Genomic DNA, 23,619 nt, shown 5'->3' with positions numbered 1-23,619 from the left:
TGCTCTCCTCCTCATGACCTACTTCTTCTAGCTAGGCATCACTCTCTAATATTTCAAAAATTTTTCCAAATCACTTTGCCAGCTAGGGACCAACCCTTCACTATATGAGCCTGTTGCAGAGTCACTTCGGAGCTAAGCCAAACCATAAGAGATACCTACTAATGAACCACCCTGGGTGAATTAGTTCTCCAAACATCAGTTTCACCATCTGTTAAATGGGCTTTTAATGTCAGCTCTTAGACATGAAATTTCAGTGACCCACTTAGCAAAATGTCTTACATTCAGCAGCAGCCTAATGCTCTCTAGTGTTCTGATTACTGTCAGTGGTGGCCAGACATATGACCTTCCCTATTTGTTGTGCTATGGGATATGTGTGTGTGTGTGTGTGTGTGTGTGTGTGTGTGTGTGTGTGTTTGTGTGTGTGTGTCTGTCTGTCTGTCTACATGTGTCTGTGGGAGTGTCTGTTCATGAAAACATGTGTCCAGGCTGGAGGTTGTCAGAAGGTGTTTGATGTTATTTCTCCATCTTAGGTTTTTGGAGTAGAGTCTCTTGGGAATCTCACTGGCTAGACTGGCTGCCAGGCAACCCTCTGAGCTCCACCTACTCCCTGACCCTTCTACTAGGGTTACAGGTGCTCACTGCCAGCCCTGGCTTCTAGGTGAGTGCTGGAGATACTCACTTTTGTCCAGCAGTCACTTGGCCACTGAAACTGTCTCCCCAGCTCACTGCCTTACATTCCAAGACAGGCTTCCTCGTTGAACCTAGAGCTCACTGATTTAGTTAGACTGGCTGGCGAGGGTTCTTCTTGAGTCCTCCTGTCTCAGCCTCCCCAGAGCTGGGATCCTAAGCACATGTGCTACTTTGGGCTTTTCCATGACTGCTGGGATCCATGCTCAGGCCCTCATGCTTAGATAGCAAACACTTCACTGCCAGCTATCCCAGGTCCACATCTTTTTATAGAAAAATAGAGCCTCTTGGGAACAAACAACAAAATTGTGTATACAGTGGCAAACTGGATTGTTAACCATTCGTGTTCTGGGCTCTCCACACTAAGAAATGGAAGTATTACAATGCTGACTGAGTTCCCTCGGGGCCATACTGTCTCATATTTTCCAAGGCTGTAAGTAATGCACTCCCAGCTCCACAGGCTTGAGCTTCACAGTGTAGATTATTGGAGGACATTGGAGTAAAATAGATGGAAAGAATATTGAAAAGAAATGAGACTTATGTGTTTAAAATTTTTTAAATTTGGAAGGAAGCAAGAGGAAGACAAATGTACCATGCATGTAGCAATAGTCTGAATGTATCACTAGGGGAAAATACAACTGCCGTGACCTTTCCCTTCTCTATGGGGCTTCTGATTTCTCTACCCTATCTTTATTTGAATGTGAGTCGTCACTCCTTAGCAAAGTGTGTGACTTTGGCCTGCAGTCAAAGCAGAACACTGTTCACCGAGGTGACAAGGAGAGTTCTGTGTCCCTGACGTCCCTTCCGCATCACTTAGGACCACTTGCCAGGCATATGCCTTGCCTTCATCTCAGGGCCTCCTACCTGAGAAAGAAGTTACCAAGGAAATCTCATGGAGACAAACTTCTATGATGTGGCACTGATTGCTGTGTTTAGAGCTTGAGAAAGAGGTGAGAAGAAACTACATATGCCTAGGGAGAAAACATTGAAAAGAAAACATCTTCAGCCTTGGTCAGTTTCCATGGGGCAGGAGAGACATCTTATCCCTCTAGGTAGGAAGAAATTAATAGCTGGCATCATGCAGAAAACTCCTCAGGACATGAATGCCACCAACATCGGAAGTCTTAGGAGTCATGTGGGCAGAAGACTAGAAATGAAAGGTCTGTGTTTTGTCGCTTCACCATCTTACATCCCCCTGATACAGGACAGAGGCCCTCAGGATCCCTGTAGGTGAGAATGTCCCAAAGGCATTCAGTAAAAATGTAGGTCCTTTGAACACTTGCCTAGGATACCCAGTTAGGTGAGTTCCTGATGGACCTATGTCTGGTGTTAGAGAAACAATTCTCTGGCCCTGGCTCGATCCCCTTTGAGCACTGTTTGGAAACAAATTACACCCACCCCCACCCCACCATGAATATCTGTGATGCCAAGCAGGATGCCTCCCAGGCCAGGGCTACAATTCCTGAATCTGTTTGGCACAGAGAGAGCATTTGAAATGACATGGTGACTTTTAGGTGCTTTTTGCTGACATGACAGTCAGTCAGTACCTACAGCATCTTGCTTTTCAGAGGCTTATTAAAGTTGCGCACCCAGGATATGTCTGACTGTTCATTAGCCAGGCACAAAAAACAAAAATTATTTTGACCTCATAAGCAATATTTATTCAGCGAGTCTCACTGGAATAACTCTGGCTAGCTTAGACCTCTTTACGTCTACCAAGCTGGCCTTAAACGCACAGAGATCCCAGTAAATGCTGGGATGAAAAGACACACTTTAAATACCTGTTTTAGAGGACTGCTCTGCAAGACTAATGGTGTCAGCCACTTGTTACTCTCGAAGGTTAGGATACTGCATTCCTAGGTGTGTCCAGGCCATTCCTAGGTCTGTCCAGGTCACTCTAGGTTTATACTTGTTAAGCTAGAATATTTATTAGGTATTTATTAGGTAGAATATTTATTAGGTATGCCTCCATATGTTTCACACAGTAAGTTTTAGATCTTACACTCACAATGTCCTGTGGGGAAGCTAGTATCTTCTGTTGTGTCCCCTGAGGTTGCTATCTGCTGTTTGCTATAGGTTGAGTAGAGTCTATTCAATATTCCTCGTGGAGGCTCTAATCCCCAGTACCTCCAAATGCTACTTTACTTGGAGATAGGGTTTCTAAAGAGATAAACTGATGCCTTCATTGCAGGTCTGATGTGGTATCATTGTATGAAGAAGAGGTTTAGTTAGAAAGCTATCATAGGTCATACGAGGCAGTAGTAAGAAGGGGCCTCTGTAAGCCAACGGAGAAGCCTTCAAAGCAAACCTGAGGTACCTCGACCCAGGGCTTCTGACTCTAGAAGAGTAAGCTAATGGACATCTATTATTTATACCGAGCAGTTTGTGTGTTCCTATGACAACCCAAGCAAACACCTGTACAGTAATTAAGCACAATTTGAACCAGAGCTAATCTCTAGCCTGTCCTCTCTTCCCATTCTTCCTCGAGCTCCCACATCCTGGGATGGTAGGCATGTAACTTCACACCCAGGTTATATACTACTGGTAAAGCAGTGCCCCAGTTAAAGCACATCTCTGTGCTAGAAACATTTTCAGTTCTAGCCACAGTCATAGGGTTCACAGTGAGAGAGAGCCAAGCTAGTCTTCAGACACATCTCATGGGAATGACTGCAACACAGGGTATACTGTAAGGGCCCCGCTGACTTCAGAAGTCTTGTGTGAAAGGCATGAATCATTGTCACCTCCACCCCGAGCCATTGCCTAACATCCAATAACAAACTGTGTGTGTTGTCCTTAAAGCAAAACTAAAAACCCAGAAATGCCTGGTGCATGCCTGGGGTTCTAAGGCACATCTTCCTCCTCCCTGCTGTCTCTCCTGAAGCTTACTTGCTTGTTAGAATCTGGCCTTTGGTTTCCGTAGATTACATAATATTTGCGTCCAGCTTCTTGTTCTTATGAACAAGACTTGTGATGGACAGATGAGTTTCATTTCTCTAAAATTGTAATCTGGCTCTCCTCAGAATGAACAGTCAGCCCAGAGGCAAGTGTACACAGTCTCTCTGACTCATGTGTGACTTCCTTGTGGTGACCAGCAGACACTGCTGGTTGCTGGCACAGAAAACAGAAAGTATGTGTCGACTGATATGGTTAAATACTCCAGTTCCCTCTGGGGCAGAGACTGGTTTCATTTGCAGTCATGGCTCCTGTGTTAATTTCTCTCAATGGTGTCTACAACCTTAAAACAACTTGTGGGTGTCGGTGGGGTGTGTGGGTATGTTCTGCCATTTGTTGATGTGGTACTACTTATTGCTGAATGTATATCTCTGGTAGACATAAGCCAAAGAGCTAGAGGGCTTTTTGTAAGTTGTACTATATTCTCCATGAGTTGCTATAAGAGAGAGGGCCATCTATGGCTCTGCGCTCTACAGCGTGACCTTAGGCAGGTCATTCCAGCTCTCTCTGGCTATCAGCTTCTCTATCTCTACCCTCTGAGTGTTGTTACGGGGGGAACTTGGCTATATAGGAGCCAAGCCCAGAGCCTGGAATATGGAAAGAATTCAGTATTAGTTACTGTTGTTGGTGAGCATTTCCTACTTCCCAAACCCACAGGACTTCGAAATCGGAAAAGAGACATCAGGTCAGTCCCCATAACAACTGCAGATGGTCAAAATTCCAACATCTCTTCTGGTCCCAAACATTTTGAACGAGGGATGCTCACATTGTAGTGTTTAGCTGTTCTAAATCTTGACTAAGTAATAAAGTTAATAAGCTAGAGGAACAGAAGCTGTGTAGCTCCTGGGGAAGGAGAATCTTCGGTGGCCATCTCCTTTAGTGTTATTTTGGCCTTTAGTGACTCCTGAAGAATCCTGTAGGATTCGGAAAGTGAACTCAGAGACCATACAGGATCCTTATGGCCAAGTGTAACACGCTTGATGTCATGGTGCAGCTAGAAGAAGGCCTAGCCCTGGTAAATAATAGCTATTGTAGTCATTTCAGTGTATTTCCTTTGAGTGCTTTTCTATACTTAAGAAAAGTGAGTTCCGAGGTTGTAGAGGTTTACAACGAAACATTTAGTTCTTTTAAGGTCAGTGTTAGAGAGTGTATCAGTCAGTTATGACCACAGTAATGCTGTATAACAAATTACCCCAAACTCAGTATACAAAAAGAGCAAACATGTATTTTCTCTATGCTTTCTATTGGTTGGAAGTGAGTCAGGGGGACTATAGATTGGGCTTAGTCTAAGCTGCAGGTTGGTTCCACGTTTCTCTGCACATAGTTCTCCTCTTCTTTGCACCAGAAGCCACCTGAGTCTTATTCTTCTTGAGGTGGAAAAACCACAGAAGGTCATGTTCAGTCATATCTTTCACTTCTGCATTTGATATGTTCTGAGAAACTCCTAGTGGATCAATTGAAGTAACCAAGGCCAAGCAGAACCTCAAAGTCCCAGGCCCCCGGAGAGTGTGGGTCTAAGGAGTGATAAGGAATGAGGGTCACAGATTCAGATTCCTCGGTTGGTACTCCATTTGCCTTCTCCAAGTCGTCATTGCAAACAGTGCCCTGAGAACTCTCCCTAGCATAGGAGGTTCTGTGGTCCTGGCATCCTCATTACAATTCCAGAAGCACTCCACTGGAGTGGGCGAGCACGTTGCAAATTCCGCTTTGGTCCCTTGAAGCCTTCTCTCTGACAGACAGGAATTTACTCTACTGTAAACCTAAGAGTCCCAATTTAGACAGACAGGATGGATTAGGCAGACGGCATCATTGACCCAGTTCCACTTCGTTAGCCTTTCCAATTAAGGAGATTGTTACTGTGAGTGAGACCTCACAGATACGCAGTCATACCTTGAGTCCTCAGGACCTAGCCGGTTAGGGAGAGTCTCACATTTCCAGTGTGCACCCAGGGAGGAGAAGGAAGTGTAGTTGGCATGAGAGCAGCTGAGTGTTAATGACACAGGCCCCTTGTGAGGGCTTCATCCTCTTCCTGACCAGTTAATTAAGATGCTAAATAAGGACCCTTTGTACTCCCTCTCCCAGAAGCTTTTGAAATAAACCATGGACTCTGACTGTGTGTGACAGGGTCTGTGATTTTGGAACTCGACATAAAGAGTAGATGCTGTGCTGTGTCAAAGGACCAGTCTCTTGGTATCATCCTCATAGCTGGCAGAGATTTTCCATAGCTTTCCAAGGAAGGTCTTTCCCAGTGAAGTTGTTCTTAGGGGTTCACAACCCCCCCCCCTTTGCTGTCTTGGGATTCTGAGCAATGAAGCATAAGCCCCACACAATAGCCAAATGGGCCATGAAGCACAACTTAATTAATCTGGGCATGCACCCAATGCCCCGTGCAGCCCTCGCTAGGATTTGGCTTTGGAGAAGGTGGCTAATTTTGAGACTGAGCCACGGGTTCTTCTGTTCTGACTCATATCTAGATGAATACAGACGGAGGGACAGTTAGCAGAGGTAAACAGGCTCAGGCTGATGGTGATGTGAAGACCAGGGGCTGTGCAGGACAAACAGAGTCTGCTGCCAGTCACAGATGGAGAGGATGGATCCATCTCTGGAAGAGTAAACTGGGGCCTGCCCTGTGTGGTCACTCAATAGGGAGCCGGGCTTGGCTCTCCAGCACTGTGCTTCCTCGGTCATACAAATGATGAGCGTACAGCTAGAAGGTAAGGACAGGTGGGCTAGTGAGCCTGTGTGCCCCACTCTAAGTAGCTCAGCAAACACTGAGTTCTGGTGGATCATAGTTGAATGTTATCCCGGGAAAAGGGCAGGAGAGGTTGTGGAGGGAAGGCCTGAATTGTTTCTCCAAGGAACTTGTCAGTTCCTTGTGGATCCAGTGTGGTAGAGCGAAGGAAAAACTTCCCATAGTGTTTCCCTGAGTGCAAGGACTCTCTGTGCTCAGAAAGCATGAAAGTCAGCTCGAGTGAGGGGTCTCCGTGGCAACGGCCCTGGAGCTGTGCCAGGGAAGTGCTGGGACTTGGACTCAAAACTGGAATTGGGGGAAGACGAATTTTCTTCACCTTCAAGCAAAGTCCAGAGGTCAGAATGAATTTGAGACCATGCCTCAAATGTGCCACGAGGAAGATAGTGTCAGATGGGGATCAAGGCAAGGGGAGTGGCCTGGTAGTGTGTTCCTGTAGTCCTGACACTCAGGAGGCAGAAGTGTGAGGATGGTCGTAGGTTTGAGTTTAGCCTGGGCTGTATAGCAAGTACCAGGCCAGCTTGGGCTACACAGAAAGGCCTTGTCTCAGACAGTAATAAAATAATATTTAAAAATGTTTAACGGAAACAAGGCCCGATTATGTAGGCCTGCAAGATCAACAATTTGGGAAACCAAGGCAAGGGGATTACAGGTTAAAGGCCAGCCTCAGACACAGTGCGTTCCAGCAGACCAGCCCAAGCAATTTACTAAGACCATACCTCAAAATACAAATTAAAGAGATTAAAGTGAGGGGCCAGTGGAGCGCTTGTCTAGCATACATGCAGCCTAATATTCAATCCCTTCTCTCCCTCTCTCACTCTCATTGTCTGTTTCTTGTTGTCTCCTTCCCCTCCCCCCTCCCTCACACACACACACACACACACACACAGAGGAGTTTAGAACGTTGCAGTTTTTCTTCACTCTCCTTTATTTAAGGGACTTGAAGAAGGCTAGCCTGGTGCTAATTTAATTTGCATGGCTTCCTAGAAACCTGTATTGGAAAAATCTGCTTTGAGAGAGCCAAGTTTCAAACTGGATTTCTACACATGGCCTTACAAGCATGGCCGTTCTGTGTAGAGGCTGCTAAATGTGCTTTTCCCAGAATCATGAACACATATGATGGTTAAGTTCCGACCAGACATGGTGTAGACAAAAATAGCCTTTATGTGCTGGGTTTCCTGTTTTCCTTGGAAACCACTCAAGGAAGGAATGCCATCACCTCCGATTAGTCCTTGCCCCCTCCATCTGCCCCTTCTCTGTTCCTCCCCCACCCCAGAATTCATGCTTAGTGACCCCAGACTTTACCACCCAGCATCCCCAGTCAATTGGCTTTTGTCAAAAGTGAGTGAATAGGATGTTTCTCTGGCCTGAAAAGATCTTTCCTGGCCTGCTGGGATGTGTGGCTCACACAGGAATTGGCTCCTCCTTTCCTCTCGCTTTCTTATGTCTTCCAGTCTTGGAAGATTAGACGTAATCACACAACCTTGCTATGAACCAGAACTTAAGTCTAATTCTCTTATACATCCAAGCCTCTTTCATATGGGGGTTTGAACACACTGAAGATGTGTTGAAAAGGTGCTTTTTCTTCTTTTTCCTGTGTGTGTATGAGTATGCATGTTAGTACAGGTTCTTATGGGTACCGTGTGGCTACACGTGTGTGTGTGTGTGTGTGTGTGTGTGTGTGTGTGTGTGTGTGTGTGGTGTATATGTATGCATGTTAGTACAGGTTCTTATGGGTACCTTGTAGCTACACATGTGTGTGTGTGTGTGTGTGTGTGGTGTGTGTGTGTGTGTGTATGTACAAATGTGTGGTGTTCAGGTATCATTACTCAGGAGACAAATTGGTGGGGTTTTGTTGTTGTTGTTTTTATTTTGGTTTTGGTTTGGTTTGGGAGTATTTGTTTGCTTGCTTGCTTGCTTTGTTGTTTTGACAAGATCTGTCACTGGCCTGGAGCTCACCAAGTAGGTTAGGTTGACTAGCAGTGACCTTCAGGGATCTGCCTGTCACTGTGTCCCCAGCGCTAAGATGTTGAGTGTGTGTCCCTTCCTAGCTTTTTATGCCAGTCCTCTAAGTCAGGTCCTTGTGCATTTTTATCTGAGCCACCTCTCACTCCTCCTCCCTCTTGGCACCTCCTTGTTTGGCACAGTGATCTCCTTATGGACAACCTTGGGCCACTTTCATCCTTAAATATGGAAAGGAGTGCTGGGTTTCAGCAGGGGGCAGACTGGGTCAAGGTCTGGCATCCTCAGAGAACTGAGAAGACAGAGTCTGACTGGCTCCACCCGACTGGGGATATCAGACTGGTTTTGAAGCGATGTTCAGTTTGGACGTTGACTCACCACTTAAGAGGATTTTCTCTTTTCTCCCCACAGGATCCACACCCGAGTCCACTGATCACCCTAGAGACCCAGGTGAGTGCCTCCTGTAACCATTGCCACTTATCTTTACCTTGAGTTTCTGTGACAGCTCATCTTCACAGGGGCAGAAAATCCGTGAAGAAAATGTACATTATCTCAATAAAGAGCTAATTATTCTTCCTATCACTTTAGGGTGACTTAAGGTGACTTGCCTTTCTGAAGGGTGGTCCCTTGGCCAAGTAATTGGCCACCCCAACTGGATTAACTCTCAAGGGAGCAGACAGTGGCAATTCTCCACTCAGAGATAGACTCCAGTCTTGACTGACAGGCAACAGCTTTCCCATAGTGGGCCTTCAATGATACTGTAACAAGACCCAGCTCCCAGGGCAGAAAATTGTACTATCTGCTTGGGTACTGGAACATTTTGAACAATATAGATAGCAGTGTAGTTTCTGTGTGGGGCAGATGGTGGAAGAATGTGGCCTGGCTCTCTGTCTTCTCTGTGGGTGCCTGCCTCAGAGTCACTGAGACATAGGTAGAGTTCTGAGTCTTCTGGCTTGTGGTGTTGGTGGGGGAGAGGGGGCTATCTTACCTCCAAGTTATTCCTATTCCATTTTAAACATGCCTCCTGACAGTCCCCATGAGAATCATAGGAATGATCTAGAGAACATCAGAGGCGCATGGAGTGAGTACTCGTGTAAGCTTTCATACTGTGGAATGCAGCCTTTCTTACTGGCTTTGAAGGGGGTGTGTCTCCAGATTGATGACTTCCTTAACTCTGTGTTTTGGTGAGACAACAAGGAGAAAAGGAAGACAGGCAGGACCTCCTTTGGAGCCCCAGTGAGAACGGTTTCCAGGTGTCAGACACAGTAAAACATATTGAACAGTTCATAAATGAGTTACAGCCCTTTGGGGGATTTCTGTGGCATACTGGCAAATATCACCTGCCTACTCCTTTCTTCCCCAGCCCTGGGTCCTTGCAATACACCAGCATCTCTGCTTGGGGCTTCCTGTCCAGAGCCAAGAGAGTCACAAACCACCTTGCTACTTCGTGGCCTGGCTGTTAAGAAGCCTGTAAGCTACAGGGGAAAATGGATCTTCAGGGGATCTCTGTGCTTGTCTGTCCTGTTCCTAGGAGCATACCAATATAGCTGTCCAAGGGAGGAGTAGGCCCCAGGGATGGTGGCATATGACAGACGTGTGTCTCTAAGGAGGAGAAGGATTCCATGTCCTCTGTTCTGCTGTCACTCATTCTTTGTGTATTTCTTTATCCATTGTGTCTGTGAATGAAGTTTACCTGTAGAATTAAGTCATCTAATAGCTTGGTTTTTTCCTTTAACTCACTGAATTCATTGGACTTTAAAGACCAACTCAGACCATTGGGCATTCTCAATCTGGGCATAACTTGATGCCCAGAGAATATTTGTGAAGGTCTTGAAGACACCTAGGATTGTCTCATGCATGGGGACCAGTTTATCCCCTAACAGTGAGGATAGCATTCATTAATACATAAGCACCCAGTCCATTACAAGCTCCAGGCCAATGAGAGATCTTGTCTTAGAAAAAAGAAAAGCAGCACCCAGGGAACCATATCTGAGGTTTACCCATGGCTTTTACGTGGGAAATAATTATTTCTCATGATAGAAAAAAAAATTATCCCCCCCCAAGGTGCCAGTAGGATCAAAGTTGAAAGGCATTGTGTCATCAGTACTATTAGTGACATCACAACTTTGAAGAACTATACTTGTGTATATATAGGTATGTATATGTATATACACACATACACATATCTATACATATATTTGCATAGCATTGAGTAAACTCTAAATGAAATAAACATAAAAGATTCCTTTGGGTATCCTCCCAAACCATGTATGTAAATTCTCAGATGTTATGTGTAACACTTTGGGAAGTGTCTGCCTCCCTGTCTACCCCTGGGTCATAAGATAATTCCAGGATATGTTGTTAGGCAGACTGTAGGGTAATGACTCTTCACTCCTTGCTCAACCCTTCCCCAGAAGGCAATGTGTTCTGCTCAGGAAAGCTATGGGCAAGCAGTCCTTCTCCAGAGCACCAGAAGCCTGGTTCTCCCCTGCGTTTGGCCTTCCCATGTCCTTTGCTCTGGACTTCATCCAGTCAGCTCTTCAGAACTTCTTTGGGAAGACCAGGAAGATGCCACACCTTTGGAAAGCATGTCACGAGGAGGCAGCACCCCTACAAAGTGGCCACTCTTAAGGTTGTGTGAACTCCAGGGACCTAAGCCTCAGAGTGGTGGTGCCAAGCACACTTTAAGCATCAATACCTTGGGGAGGGATCCGATGAGTCTTCCTTAATACTCTTATCAACTTTGTCTGGTTCACTGTCTTTAGGGTAGTAGAAGAAACTGTAGGATATTGTTGTCTTCATGACTACAGCCGTTCAGGTTGGAGAGGCATTGTAGGGCGAGATATGTCAGTTTGGTAAAGGGCTTGGTCCAGAATTCGCATTTACAAAATGAAGCTGCATATTGTGGATATTGTGGTGCTCCTCTAATCCCAAAACTTGGAAGACATAGACAGGTGGGTCCCTGGGGCTCACTGGCCAGCCAGCATATACTACTCCCTGAGCTCTAGGCTAATGGGAGACTCTCAAGTTGACCTCTGGCTTCTACAGACACAGACAGATGGATGGATGAACCGATAGACAGACAAACAAGACAGACAAAACACACACATGCACAGTATTAGAATACAATCAAAGTATGATCTTTTTTGTCTAAAGGAAATAACCATATATATATGACTTGTTGCTGGATTCATTCTGTCACACGATACACAATGAGATCCTGCCCAGCTGCCCTCCATGCAGTAAGGCAGGCAAGAAGGGTACGCTAGGTTTTCTGGCAGAAAGTAGTGTCCTAAATGTAGCATAAGCAAGACAGTAGGTGTGAAGACCTTGGGAGAGCTTACCCTGCAGAAGCGGTATTCATATAAATTCTAAGCCCTGGCTAGGTTCCCTCTTCCTCCCACAGTGCCCTTTCTGCTCCCAGTGGCTTTGCCTGCTGTGTATTAGAGTCCAAGACTCTACTTGGATTGTGTGTTGTATTTCACCATGTCCTTACATCACACATGTGCAATATGGCTTTGCTGACAGTCCAGGTTTCACAGGATCCAAGGCCACCAAGATACCCATTTCCTTCCTGAATCCCACTGACTCTGATAATGACTACAGGAGCCCTTTACCCTTGGCCTAGTATACCTGCCTGACACAGGTTTGTGGAACTGAGGGAATTGTATCAACTGGGTCACTGAGAGTTCTCATGCCCTCTGCCATCAGCATGGTGGAACTTTTCATTTTCTGGCAGCAGCAAGACTCTCTGCTTAATGGTCAGATTATTACCATGAAGGAGTGAGCAATGTCCAAATCCCTAGTTTCAGATTTCTCTGTAACACTGGGGTCCTGTGGACGTCTCCAGTAATTGCTGCAGGGCAGTGGTGACCACTGATCTGGTCTTTGGATGGAAGTACCTGGGAACCTGATGTCTTAGAAATGAAAGAGTAGAACAGGAAAAGTCTGAAAGGACTTTACATTTGGTTAGTGGCCTAGAATCATTACTGTCACTCATATTACTGTAGTCACACTGTATTAGACTCAGTGTCCAGACTTAAGGGTCTTAAAAGTCAAATAATTTACCCAAGGCCACATAGAAGACATAACCATGGTGGGTGCCAGGCTCAAGGTCATATGACATTAGAATCTTTCTTGCAGCCTCTGTTTCATTAGGGTTAGAGAGTAAAAAATGCTGCCATCAGTAGAAAGATTTGCCAATGCTTAGACAAAGCCTGACGTACCAGATTTGGTATTTATAAACTTCCATCTGTGGATAGGCTCAGAAGTGGGTGAATGGGTGAATAGGTGGATACATAGATGGGAGCCAGATATTAATGATAGATAGCAGGAAGATAGATAGTGTCTTAATTACTATGCTGTGCTGTGAATAGATACAGTGACTAAGGCAACTATGGAACAGTGGATGTCAACCTTCCTAATGCTGCAACTCTTTAGTACAGCTCTACATATTGTGGTGACCCCCAACCATAAAATTATTTTATTGCTACTTCATAACTGTATTTCTGCTACCGTTATAGATTGTAGTGTAAGTATCAGATATGCAGGATATCTGATATGCCGTCCCCCAAAGGGGTTGTGCCCCACAAGTCGAGAACTCCTGTTATAGAAGAGAGTTTATTTGGTGCTTACAGATTTAGAGAATGAGTTCATTACCATCATGGAGTAGAGCATCGCAGCAGGCAGGCAGACATGATGCTCGAGCAGTAGCCGAGAGCTTACTTCTTGATCTATAAGCAGGAGGCACACTGGAAATGGCATAGGCTTTTGAAACCTTAAAGCCTGCCCCCAGTGATACACTTCTTCCAACAGGCCACACTTCCTCATTGTTCCTGAACAGTTCCACCTACCGAGGACTAAGTATTCAAACATAGGAGCCTATGAATGCCTTTATTCTTCAAATTACCACAGAGATAGATAGAAAGATGATAGATAGATAGATAGATAGATAGATAGATAGATAGATAGATGATGGATAGATAGATAGATGATAGATGCATAAGTAGACAGAAGATGCATAGGTGACTGGATAGATAAGCAGAGGGACTGCTTTGCACACGTATCCACAGCTGTACTCAGATATGTGGGTAGAGGTAATGGTGGACAGATACTGAATGGATCTAGGTAGATAGATGCATAGATACCTAAAAACACATAGATGCCTGGATGGTGGATACATAGACAGACAGATAGACGGACTGCTTTATTTGAAAAGTCTATTTATTTATTTATTTATTTATTTATTTATTTATTGTCCTACAGGCTGGCATAAGGCCTGTGAGTAAATACCATAGACTACAGAGCCAATCGGGGGAAAAAATCATTTCAGAACAACAAAAAGTAGACTGTCTCCCTGAGCATCAATAATATTGTGATAAATCTGAATGCGTATTTGATTCTTTTTCATTGATCCTCAAGGGGGACTATCATTTCTGAACCCACTCCAATTGCCAAGGCCTCTTGTCATTTAATTTCACCTTCACTACTCAGTGACTCCTACTTCCCACAGCACCTCTGCTGATTAGCAAATGGCTCTGACTCAGATGCAGAGACACCTGGGGAGCTGTCCTGAAGGAGCTCTTTTGTAGAGTAAAGATCTGTCAATCTGGTTATTTCTGAGGTTGGCTCACTTGGAAGGGAACAGAAATTCATTTACATGGAGATCTCTCAGGGCCTGGAGATCAAGGGCTACATGGGGGACCGTTCCTGACTGCTCAGTTTTCAAATCTGACCAGGTACTTGAATTCCTTTGATCAGCTAAGTGGGGGCATGGAGAGAAGGAGTGACAGTCACATTATTTAAAGATGTTACCAGGGCCAGGAGGATTACAAACAAAGCCAGGGAATATGGAAGGGAATGAAAGCTTTAAAATTACACTGTGTAATCCATTCATCTTGGCTTATTCAATAAATAGCTGTGAGGCCATGCAGAGGCCAGGCCTTGTGCGAGACATCAAGGATGTGACAGCAAGAGAGGCAGAAGGTTTCTGCCTGAAGTCATGTTGGAAGAATCAGATGAGAAACATGCAGGCATGTGATCGTGCCCTTAATATGAGTCACCATAGTGAATGGAATGAGCCACGTATGCTTAGAAGAGAGTAGGAGGGATTTGATCTACAAACTCTCTCAGGAGGTGAGAGATTTGCTTTGTTTTTTACTGTTTGATACAGTGGACAGGGTCTCACTATTTAGCCTAGGTTGGCTTTGAAATTTGGATCCTCTGGCCTCAGCCTCAATCTACCCAGCACTGGGCTAATTATACTTGACACAAGGTATGTTTTGAGATTGTAGTTGTTACAGTCAGCTTGCTAAGAGATGCTAAGATATGAGAGTTAACCTTGCTAAGAGATGACAGGAATTACGTTCCAAAACTTTTGCATATTCTGTCTGGGTGCTTATAATAATAATGCCACTTTTCCTTAGGATCAATTAAACCATGCGAGCTGCTTCAGACTCCTTCAGTGCTTTGTGTCATCATAATGTCAAGATGGATAAGGAATTACCTTATCAAGCTAGCATCGAGGAAATGAGGGAGAAAGAGAAGGGATATAAATCCACAGCCATCTGGTCACTGGTCACATAACTGTCCAGTGGGAGGAAGCTTGGGGCCTCAGTGTGTTATGCTCATGTGGGGACTAATGTCAGGAATCTGGACAATGGTTGCCATTAGCTAAGTTATGGACTGCTGTTGAAATAAACTTGAACCTCATTATAAACCAGTAGTTCTCACTCACCTAGGGTGATGTTGGCCAGCCAAGGACATTTGGCTATGGTATGACTAGAGATTTGTTTGCTGTCAAAACTCAGAGACAGGGTAACTATTGGCATCTTGTGGGTAGAGAATAGAGATCTGTTGGCCATGCTATAATTCATGGGACAGTTTCCCTCCATTCAAGTGTTATCCAGCCTCAAATATCATTAATGTCAAGGTTGACAAAGCTCAGTGTGCGCTTGTTGTGCGCTTGTTTGCTTCGCAACAGTTTACTTCACAACGATTCTTTAGCCCTGCAATGTTGGCTTCCTTGGTATTACTGTTTATGCTCAAAGGTCACTAACTTCAGTTAATGTAGGATTTCAGCCAGCCTGCCGGTGTTAGCCATGGCACATTCATCCTCTCTGCATTGACATTGACCTTGACTATAAACAAAATAAACTCCCCCCCCCCCGCCAATATTTATAACCATGTGTTCCATGCACACAAAGGTCACATCTTGTCAGATAATTATGACTGGGGAGGAAAACTCACCAAGAGAGATAATTTCCTACAAGATTTATGGCTCATTAATATAGAGAATATTCAGGGTTTTTGGTTTTGTTTTTAAAAAAATTACAATTAGGAATGTAACCCATCTACCAAGCAGATATATCCATAGTATGGCTAAATCAAAGAAAAACAGAATAAAAATTCGGCTACTTGGCTGAGGTTCAGAGAGGGCTTGGTCAAGGCTTTTGGACTACTGGAGCGGGTCTCCTGGTTTCTAGGCTCAGTTCCTCTTTCTGGGGCAGAGCACAGCCTCTTTTGAATAAACTTCTTTCTCTGGAAGCCTTCCTGCCACCACTGGGATTAAAGCAATTGCAGTCTGTCTGTTCGCCTCTCTTCCAGCTCTGGGCTTCGATTAACCTTTTCCTCCACAGAGAGTGGTTTTTGAAGTAATGAGGAGCTTCTGAATGGCCCTTACCTGCATCTCCAGCCCATTAATTCTTATGGTGCCCAGCATCTGTTGAGAGATGGCAGAGACAGAATTGCTTTCCATCTTCTGCCTCCTTGTAGTAACAGAGCCTCTGGAGAGCAGCACAGACCAGTTTGGGGGACAGCAGTTCCTTTTTTGCCATCGCCCCTGTTGACTCTGATTTGCAGGTCTTTAATTAGCATTGGTGGGGCTGAACCATTGTCTATGCAGAGGATGGGAGACTGTACCCAGGGAAGAGCTGTGGTCTCATGGCCGAGGATCCTTCCTATCCCTTGTGACTCAGAGTAATGCTGTGAGGCACCATTCCACAAATAACCACACCAGTTCTCCAAAGTCCAGCCACATCTATCTGCACAGTCACAGGAAATAGATGCTGTTGACACCACCCTTCTTCACTTCTCTGAGCCCAAGCCTTGATGACCCGAGTTGATCACTTAACTCAGAATACGTAGAGTCATTGTTCTTGACAGTAGCAGTTGTCACTTTTCAACGACTATGACCTACATCCCCTACAGAAGCAACTTTAGAGAGGAAAAGCTCCTATAGCTTTATACTTTAGGAAGCGTCAGTCTACCAAGACAAGGAAGGAAAGGTGGGGCTCATGGCAGTAGGGGTATCATATATAGCAGAGGTTGTTCTCACTCTGGTAGACCAAATGGCAGAGGCAGAATCCAGAGTCAGTAGCAGTTCAAAGGCTGGCTTTTAGTAACCTTCTTAGACCAGGTAGGCCTCTCCTCCTGAAAACTCCACATCCCCACCAACCCCAAATAGCACCACAAGATGGGAACCAAACTGCCAAACTATAACCTGCTGGAGCAAATTTCAGTTGTACTTACTATAACGATTATATACATCGAATACACTTGTGTTGACATGAGAAGTATGTGTTGTGTGTGTATTTAATAACCTGGCACTTTCAGAAAGTATGTACTAAGTCCTTACGTGTCATTAATAGCCAATGAAAAAGTTTATTTCAAGATGAGACCTATACACTATGGGTACTTATCAACCTAGTACTTTTTAGATAGTGTTTACTAAGTCTTTACTTGGACTGCCACAGAAACTTAGAAGGTTTTTAGCATGGATTCCACCGCTCACATTTTGTCATTGTCTTGTATGGAAAGTGTAGCTGTCACTCCCCTTTCATGGATGAGAAACAGAGGTGTGAAGAGTCTCCATTATTTGCCCAAATGAAGCGGGATCTGAACCTAATATTTTGGCTTTAATTTGCCTGGAGAGAGAACCCATGAGAAAGGTAGTAGTTTTAATCCCATTTTAGAGATGAATGAACTGAAGCCCAATGTTATGCCTGATGATAGGACAGGAACCACAGCCAGGCGACAGACGAAGTCCATTGCTCTTGCTGGTATGTTGCTAAGATATTGCAACAAAATAAAGATGAAGATTTTGTACAGGGAGTTATTAGTGTGGGTGTGGCTTTCATATGGTATAGATCCAGACGGTGCAGATACTGGCTGGTATAAAGTAGATGAGGTAGACCATGTGTGCTTATAGAGTTAGTTGTGTATAAATACATGGATAGGCTAAGTATAGATTTGTGTAGGTATTTAGTAGGAAGAATCGAGATTTTCTTCCAGCTGACTGTGTCTGCCCTCAGAGAGTCCCATGTACTTCAAGTGCTGAGGAAAAATCTTAGGAAACTGCCAACCAAGGGACAAGATACCACGGCCATGTTTGCACTGAATCACAAGCATCAGGAGGCCCCACTGACATCTGGCATAGGTGTAGCAATGTGCCAAGGTCTGTGAGGCACGGACTGTCAGCTCCATGGGGTTTTTAGGTAGAGCCATACAAACTGGGGATCTTAAGAGAATGTTCCAGTGCTAGAATGTTGAAGCTGGAATATAAATGTTTCTAGATGGGCCAGAGAGAACCTGGATGAGGCCACTTACTGTGGATAGTCACTGCAGGTTTTATACACGCCTAGGACTCTGCTAAGTACCGTGTATGCATAGCCTTTTCTAGTCACGCCTGTAGTTCTTTGGGCAAGGGGTTGTCATTCTATCCTTTGTAGGGGAAGAGTGTGAGTACACTGGGAATCTGAGGCCTGGCCTGAAACATAAGAGCTTCCAAGTGGTAGAACAGTCTCAAACCCAGTTTTCCTCCCAGCCAGTCTTTGTCATAACTTACACTGTGGGTGAAAACTAGGGCCCAGGGTAGCTGGAAAACTCTCCTGCTAACCTAGTAGTACATCTAGCTGGCTCCTCTGCCATGGACAGTCAGATGAGAAACAGGAGTCCTTAAAACCAGAGGGTGGGCTCAGGTAGTAAGTTGATAATACCACTCTAGCATCTTCATCTGTGCTTGACTGTCTCCGTGTTGGACATCAGAGAGATGAAGTATGCTGGGTGACTCCTCCCCATCCTCACTAGATCCACTGCTCACCCTGCCACCTACCCCTTAGTGCTTGTCATCAGTAAGGGCTTTGTCATTGCCCTGGTTAAGACTGGAAGGGATGGGAGGCAGGGTAGGAGGTCGGCAGGCAATGCAGTGTGGTGATTTTCCATGCTTGGCTGTGTCCTTGTGAAGTTCTGCCACCTGTGGACACCTATTACATAGCCACACCTCCTCTGTCCTTCCTCTACAGCAACAGGGTGGTGTCAGCTCCTGCCAGTTCTAACCTGCCTTGGAGCATCCTCCTTCCTAGGAGGATTTCTAGAATCTCATTGTAAATTCTCCTGTGGTCCTTTATTATACTGTGGGAGAGTAGTGTCACTTTTAGAGTGCCAAAAGGGGGCCGACTTTCAGTGACACAGTGCTGCTAGGGGGACTCCTAAGCTGAGTCACTGTCATCACATGCTGTGTTTTGGTATAAAAAGGGGTTTTTAAGTGGAAGGAGGATCCCCGAAGGGAAGAGAGGGGCAGGTGAGACTCCCGGGAGTCTTGGTGCGTCATGTTTTGGTAGAGAGGATAGTGGCTGCCATCTTGTGATGATTTTTCCCTAAAACGGAGACAAGCAACAAACAGGATAAATGCTTGTTCTGAGTTAATATCTGATGGCTCAAACTGAGGACTCGAGCTCTGGGTCCTGCCCCTGTCCATCAGCTGTAACTCCAGTGCTTCTTTTCCAGAAAGGACCAAGCTCTCTCGAGTCTGGGTAAGGTTTGAGCCTTCAGATTCTTCCTTTGGGTTCTTACCAGCCAGTCAGACACACCGAATAGAGATAATTCCTTCTAGCAAGGCGAGTGAAAACCATCCTTTTCCTGTTCTGTTACACCTCAAGAACCACTAACTGCCCTGATACTCAAATCTGATTTCACAGAAATGCCACCACTTCTGACTCTCTGTGGCTTTGAGAGAGCTCTTGTGAGGGTCCCAGCCATTTCTCCAGTACATTGCAGCTCTTCCCGTGGCTTTGATCATTCTGAAAAGGAGTATTTTCTTAATCACAACCCTAGTTCTGTTTTCTGAGAGGCACAGTAGTTCTTGTTTTGCTGTTAGAAGCAAGTAATGGGAGGGTTCAAAGGGGGGAACCAAACTGAGCTTCTGAACCACGTGACCAATAGGTGGGGCTGAGGATCATTCCTGAGCCTGTTTGGTGCTGGAAGAAAGAACTTCAAACTCTGAAGTAAGGGTCTCTGAGACACATGCTGACAGTATGCAGATACTTCCCCAAATATCATCAAGTACCAGTGATGGGCCAAGAGACACTTTCTCATTTCATGGCCTTGGTTCAATGAGATTCTCCAGGCTTTTTTTGACTGCATGTGGGTTCTGTCTGTCCTTAGGACATATGGAGGGGAGGTGACAATGGTGGTGGATAAGCCACAGTGAGTCTCCAGATATCCCCTTTGCATACCTGTTCATCATAGTTCCCTCTGGCCTCTCCACTACCCTCTATCACCTCACCTGGCAGGGTGTGTCTAGATCTAGTCAGATGATGGATCAGGCCATGACTGCTTCTCACCTTCATTAGATTGCTGCTACTGAGACCCAGCTCAGCAACTCAGGTGGAGGCTGGGCCAGGTCTGTTTAACTTATTTAAATTAATTATTCTTTATGTTTTGACAAGGGGTCTTGTGTAGCTCAAGCTGGCCTAAAACTCATTAGGTAGCCAAAAATGACCTTGAGTTTCTGATCCTCTTCATCTCCTGAGTGCTGGGTTGCAGATGTGGTCCACCATTCCAGGGTTTAGCCAGTACTAAAGATAGGCCATAGAACTTTGTGCAAACTAGGTAAGCACTCTACCAAGGGATCAAACCTTTATGACTCTTTTCTGCTCTTCTGCCCATAGCTGCACTGTGCACTTGGGCTCTAAGTCTACCCTAATCCCTCCTCTTGACTTGTCCATGGCTGCTCAGCTGTGGGACCCCAACATCGTGAGAAGGCTCATTCTTTACTGCTCTCTGCACTGCAAGGACACTCAGCAGCATCCCTGGTTACCCACCGTCAACCAGCACTGCACCTTACAATCTGACAGACAATAGTGTCTTCAGACTTAGATGCAGGTTCCTGGGGGACAAACCATCCCTACCTGAGAACTGTCTACAAACCAAGGAGTGTGCACAAAGACTAAAAGTCCATGACCTATGACCCTAATGGTTCTATGTTGATGGCATAGGGTAAAGGCATGGTCCTGCCAGTTCTTATTTCTAAATGACCTCATGTAAACTTGGTCTGAACACAGCACGCACCAAATGTTCCCCTTCTCTGCACTGACTTACCAAACAAAGTGCTTATGTTGTTTTTACATTTAAAAAATGGCAAGACATGGGTCACATGTCTTTATAACAAGGTGATGGGCTCCGACTTTTCCTTAGGGAAGTTGAATTCCTCAGTCCGGGTGCCTGTTCTATAGAAGACATTGGGTTAAATGCCAAACACCACACTTAGCTGCATCCCTGAAGACCACAAGGATGACGTTGGCTGAGGTTTCAGATCTGTTTGACTAGGCGATCTCAGGAGGGTGTGGGCTCCCCTGACACCATCAGAAATAGTCTGTGGCTTTGGGGCCCAACACTATGACGTGTTCAGACCTCCCTGGCATCAATCCCTGGATTTGGTGAAAGAACCCTGTGTATAGCGCATCAGCTTAGGACAACAGGCCACTGTAGGTCCTAACAGCCTCTGAGTGTTGCTCCCAGGGTGTTTTCTGAAGGTGGTTTGGGTTGGCTGCAAGAGTGGTTTGTTCTTGTTTTCTATTTTTACAAATTCTCCTTTGGGGACTTGTGGGTCCTTTCTCAATTTGTATTTCATGGTCTCAGTCATCGGTGCTGTACTATAAGGCTATATTATTATCATACTCTTCATGCAATGAGTATTTAATGAGACACATTGTTTTCAGAGCTGGTGACAGAGTGACATTGACACCAGCCCTGACCTCCCAAGCATACATGCTGGAGGACAGTAAACAAAAATTATGGGTACATCAGATAGGACAATTACTATAGAAAGTAAGTCAGACAGAAGGCTGTGGATGAGTTAGCCAAGTCAGGGAAAGAGTGCTCCTTTAACATGACAGGACCATTCACATTACCACGCAGCAACATTTGAGCACAGTGCAAGCAGATTAGCTCATTACACAGCTGCGTGATGGGGGCAGCTGGTGCAAAGGCTCTGAGGCAGGGTACTCTTGATGTGGTAAAGCCAGAGCAGAGAGAGGGTTAGGTCAGGAGGATGCAGTTGAATTTAGAAATGAGTTTTCTTTCACCCTACATTGGGAATATTTTGGATAGAAGAATCACATGGTCTGACTTCTGATCAAGGAATTGGTGGCTCCCCTGGTGCTAATGATCTCTAGTGGACAAGAATGGAGGCTATGGCCAGATCCAAAGAGATGCCATAGTGATTTGGACCAGCGTTAACGGTGGAAGCTCAGAGAGCTGTTGCGTTTGTACATGTGATCTGAGAGAAGAACCCACTGGACAGTGTACTGAAGCAATGCAAGCACCTCGTCAAACATGACACCACCAGTGTGGAAGCCCTTCCGGTGAACTGAAGTCCCTAGACCCTTGCTCCATTCTTAGGTAACTGCTGCTCGTTGTTACCATCTGTCTTTCTGTGCATGCATCTGTGGTGCGTGTGTGTGTGTGTGTGTGTGTGTGTGTGTGTGTGTGTGGTGTTGGTGACAGGCATTTGTTTCCTTCCATGAAATAGAATCTAATGAGCCATATTTTATAATGATGTGCACTTCCTGTCTCTTTGTCCTCCTCACTTCATATCAGCCCATATTAATCTTCCTGATTATTCGATTTCTGTTTTGTCCAACTCTGTTTCTAGCACCTGGCTCAGTGTCTGGTACGTGGAAACTGTGGGATAACTGTTAGTTGACTCTGTGAGCTGTCCCTTCACTGTGAGCCGATTTCCTGTTGTTAGATATGTAGGTGGCTCCTTTTCGTTTTCCTGTTTTCAACACAGCTGTTAGTCACTCTTACATCCGTAGCATAAGTGACCAGATTTCACCAGTCCAGAGGGCACGTGTTTTAACTGATGCTAAGGGGAACTGACTTGTCCTGCGTGAGGCTCCTTGAGACCTTCGAGCGTTTAAGTGATTTCCTGTTTTTCATTTCAAAAGCAATTGTTAATATGTGCCATTCTTGACAGATGCTTGGGTAAGGGATTGAAGCATTTGCTGAAACAGGTATTTGCTGGCTCCTTGCTTCCTTTCCAGGATTCCAAGTCCCACTTAGATTCTTTGCCTCCTTGAAGCAAAGGAAGCAAGTAATATTCCTAACACTGAGCACTCAGCTGTGTACAGGACACCATGGTAAGTTCCTCACAGGGGTAAACTCACTCAATATCTATGCTAAGAAGGTTCCAGAAACCCCTGTGAGATTGTGTGGCTGTCATCAAACTTGTAAAGAAAGAGATGGAAACTGGGGAGAGAGAGTTAAGTCACCCAAGGTCACACTGAGAGCATGCTTTGGATCTTAGCAGAACTCAGCCTTCATGGCACAGTGGGTGGATTTAGTAATAGCTGTGACTGCTTTTGAGGCTGAACCACTCTGTGATATTTTAAAAGCAAAAAATCAATGCATTCTTTGGCGAGTCAATGGTCTTGGCACAGGCTCAGGGTTATGCCTGGGCTCATGGCCCAGCCTGTGGTATGGCAGCTGGACACAAAGCTCTATGCTAGACCTCTGGAAAACAACCAAGCCACAAGCATGTGAAAAGACATGCACAAGGCCACATAAGAAAATAATTCCACCTATTTCCACACTGGGTTATGTTTCCCCTTGACCAAGTACCCAAATGAACTGCGGAGCAGAGCTAATGATTTGACTGTGGAGGTGGTAGTAGTTCAAACTGTGGATTGGCTGAGCAGGCTGAGCAAGGCATATATGGTCAGTGAATGGATAGATGGAGAGCAGAATGAATGATAGAGTAATGGATGGGCAGATACATAGTGAATGGATGGATAGAAGGAGGTATGGATGATAAATGTTGGAAGCTAAATGATGGAGGGATGGGTAGATGGATGCTTGAGTGGTGCATGGATGGGTGTTATTGTAAAGAATGGAGGAATAGAAGACTGCATAGAAGGCAGGATCCAGAGTGATACATGGATGCAGAGATTGAGTGATGGATTGTTAGACGACATTCAGATGATGATGAT

General features: G+C 45.2%; 1 protein-coding gene across 1 annotated transcript in view; it reads left to right on the top strand.

Annotated features, from left to right (window-relative positions):
* Xylt1 (xylosyltransferase 1) overlaps nucleotides 1-23,619 on the top strand; it is a 288,836-nt gene that overhangs the window by 87,368 nt on the left and 177,849 nt on the right. Inside the window, exon 2 of the mRNA XM_028778238.1 lies at nucleotides 8,762-8,800. Within this exon, the coding sequence (XP_028634071.1) occupies nucleotides 8,762-8,800 (39 nt within the window). The remainder of the gene's footprint in view (nucleotides 1-8,761; nucleotides 8,801-23,619) is intronic.

The sequence above is a fragment of the Grammomys surdaster genome, unplaced genomic scaffold, assembly GCF_004785775.1.
Source record: "Grammomys surdaster isolate TR1022 unplaced genomic scaffold, NIH_TR_1.0 330, whole genome shotgun sequence".
NCBI classification, from domain to species: Eukaryota; Metazoa; Chordata; class Mammalia; order Rodentia; family Muridae; genus Grammomys; species Grammomys surdaster.
Note: the sequence above shows the minus strand (reverse complement) of the source record. Positions and strands in the feature narration are given on the sequence as shown.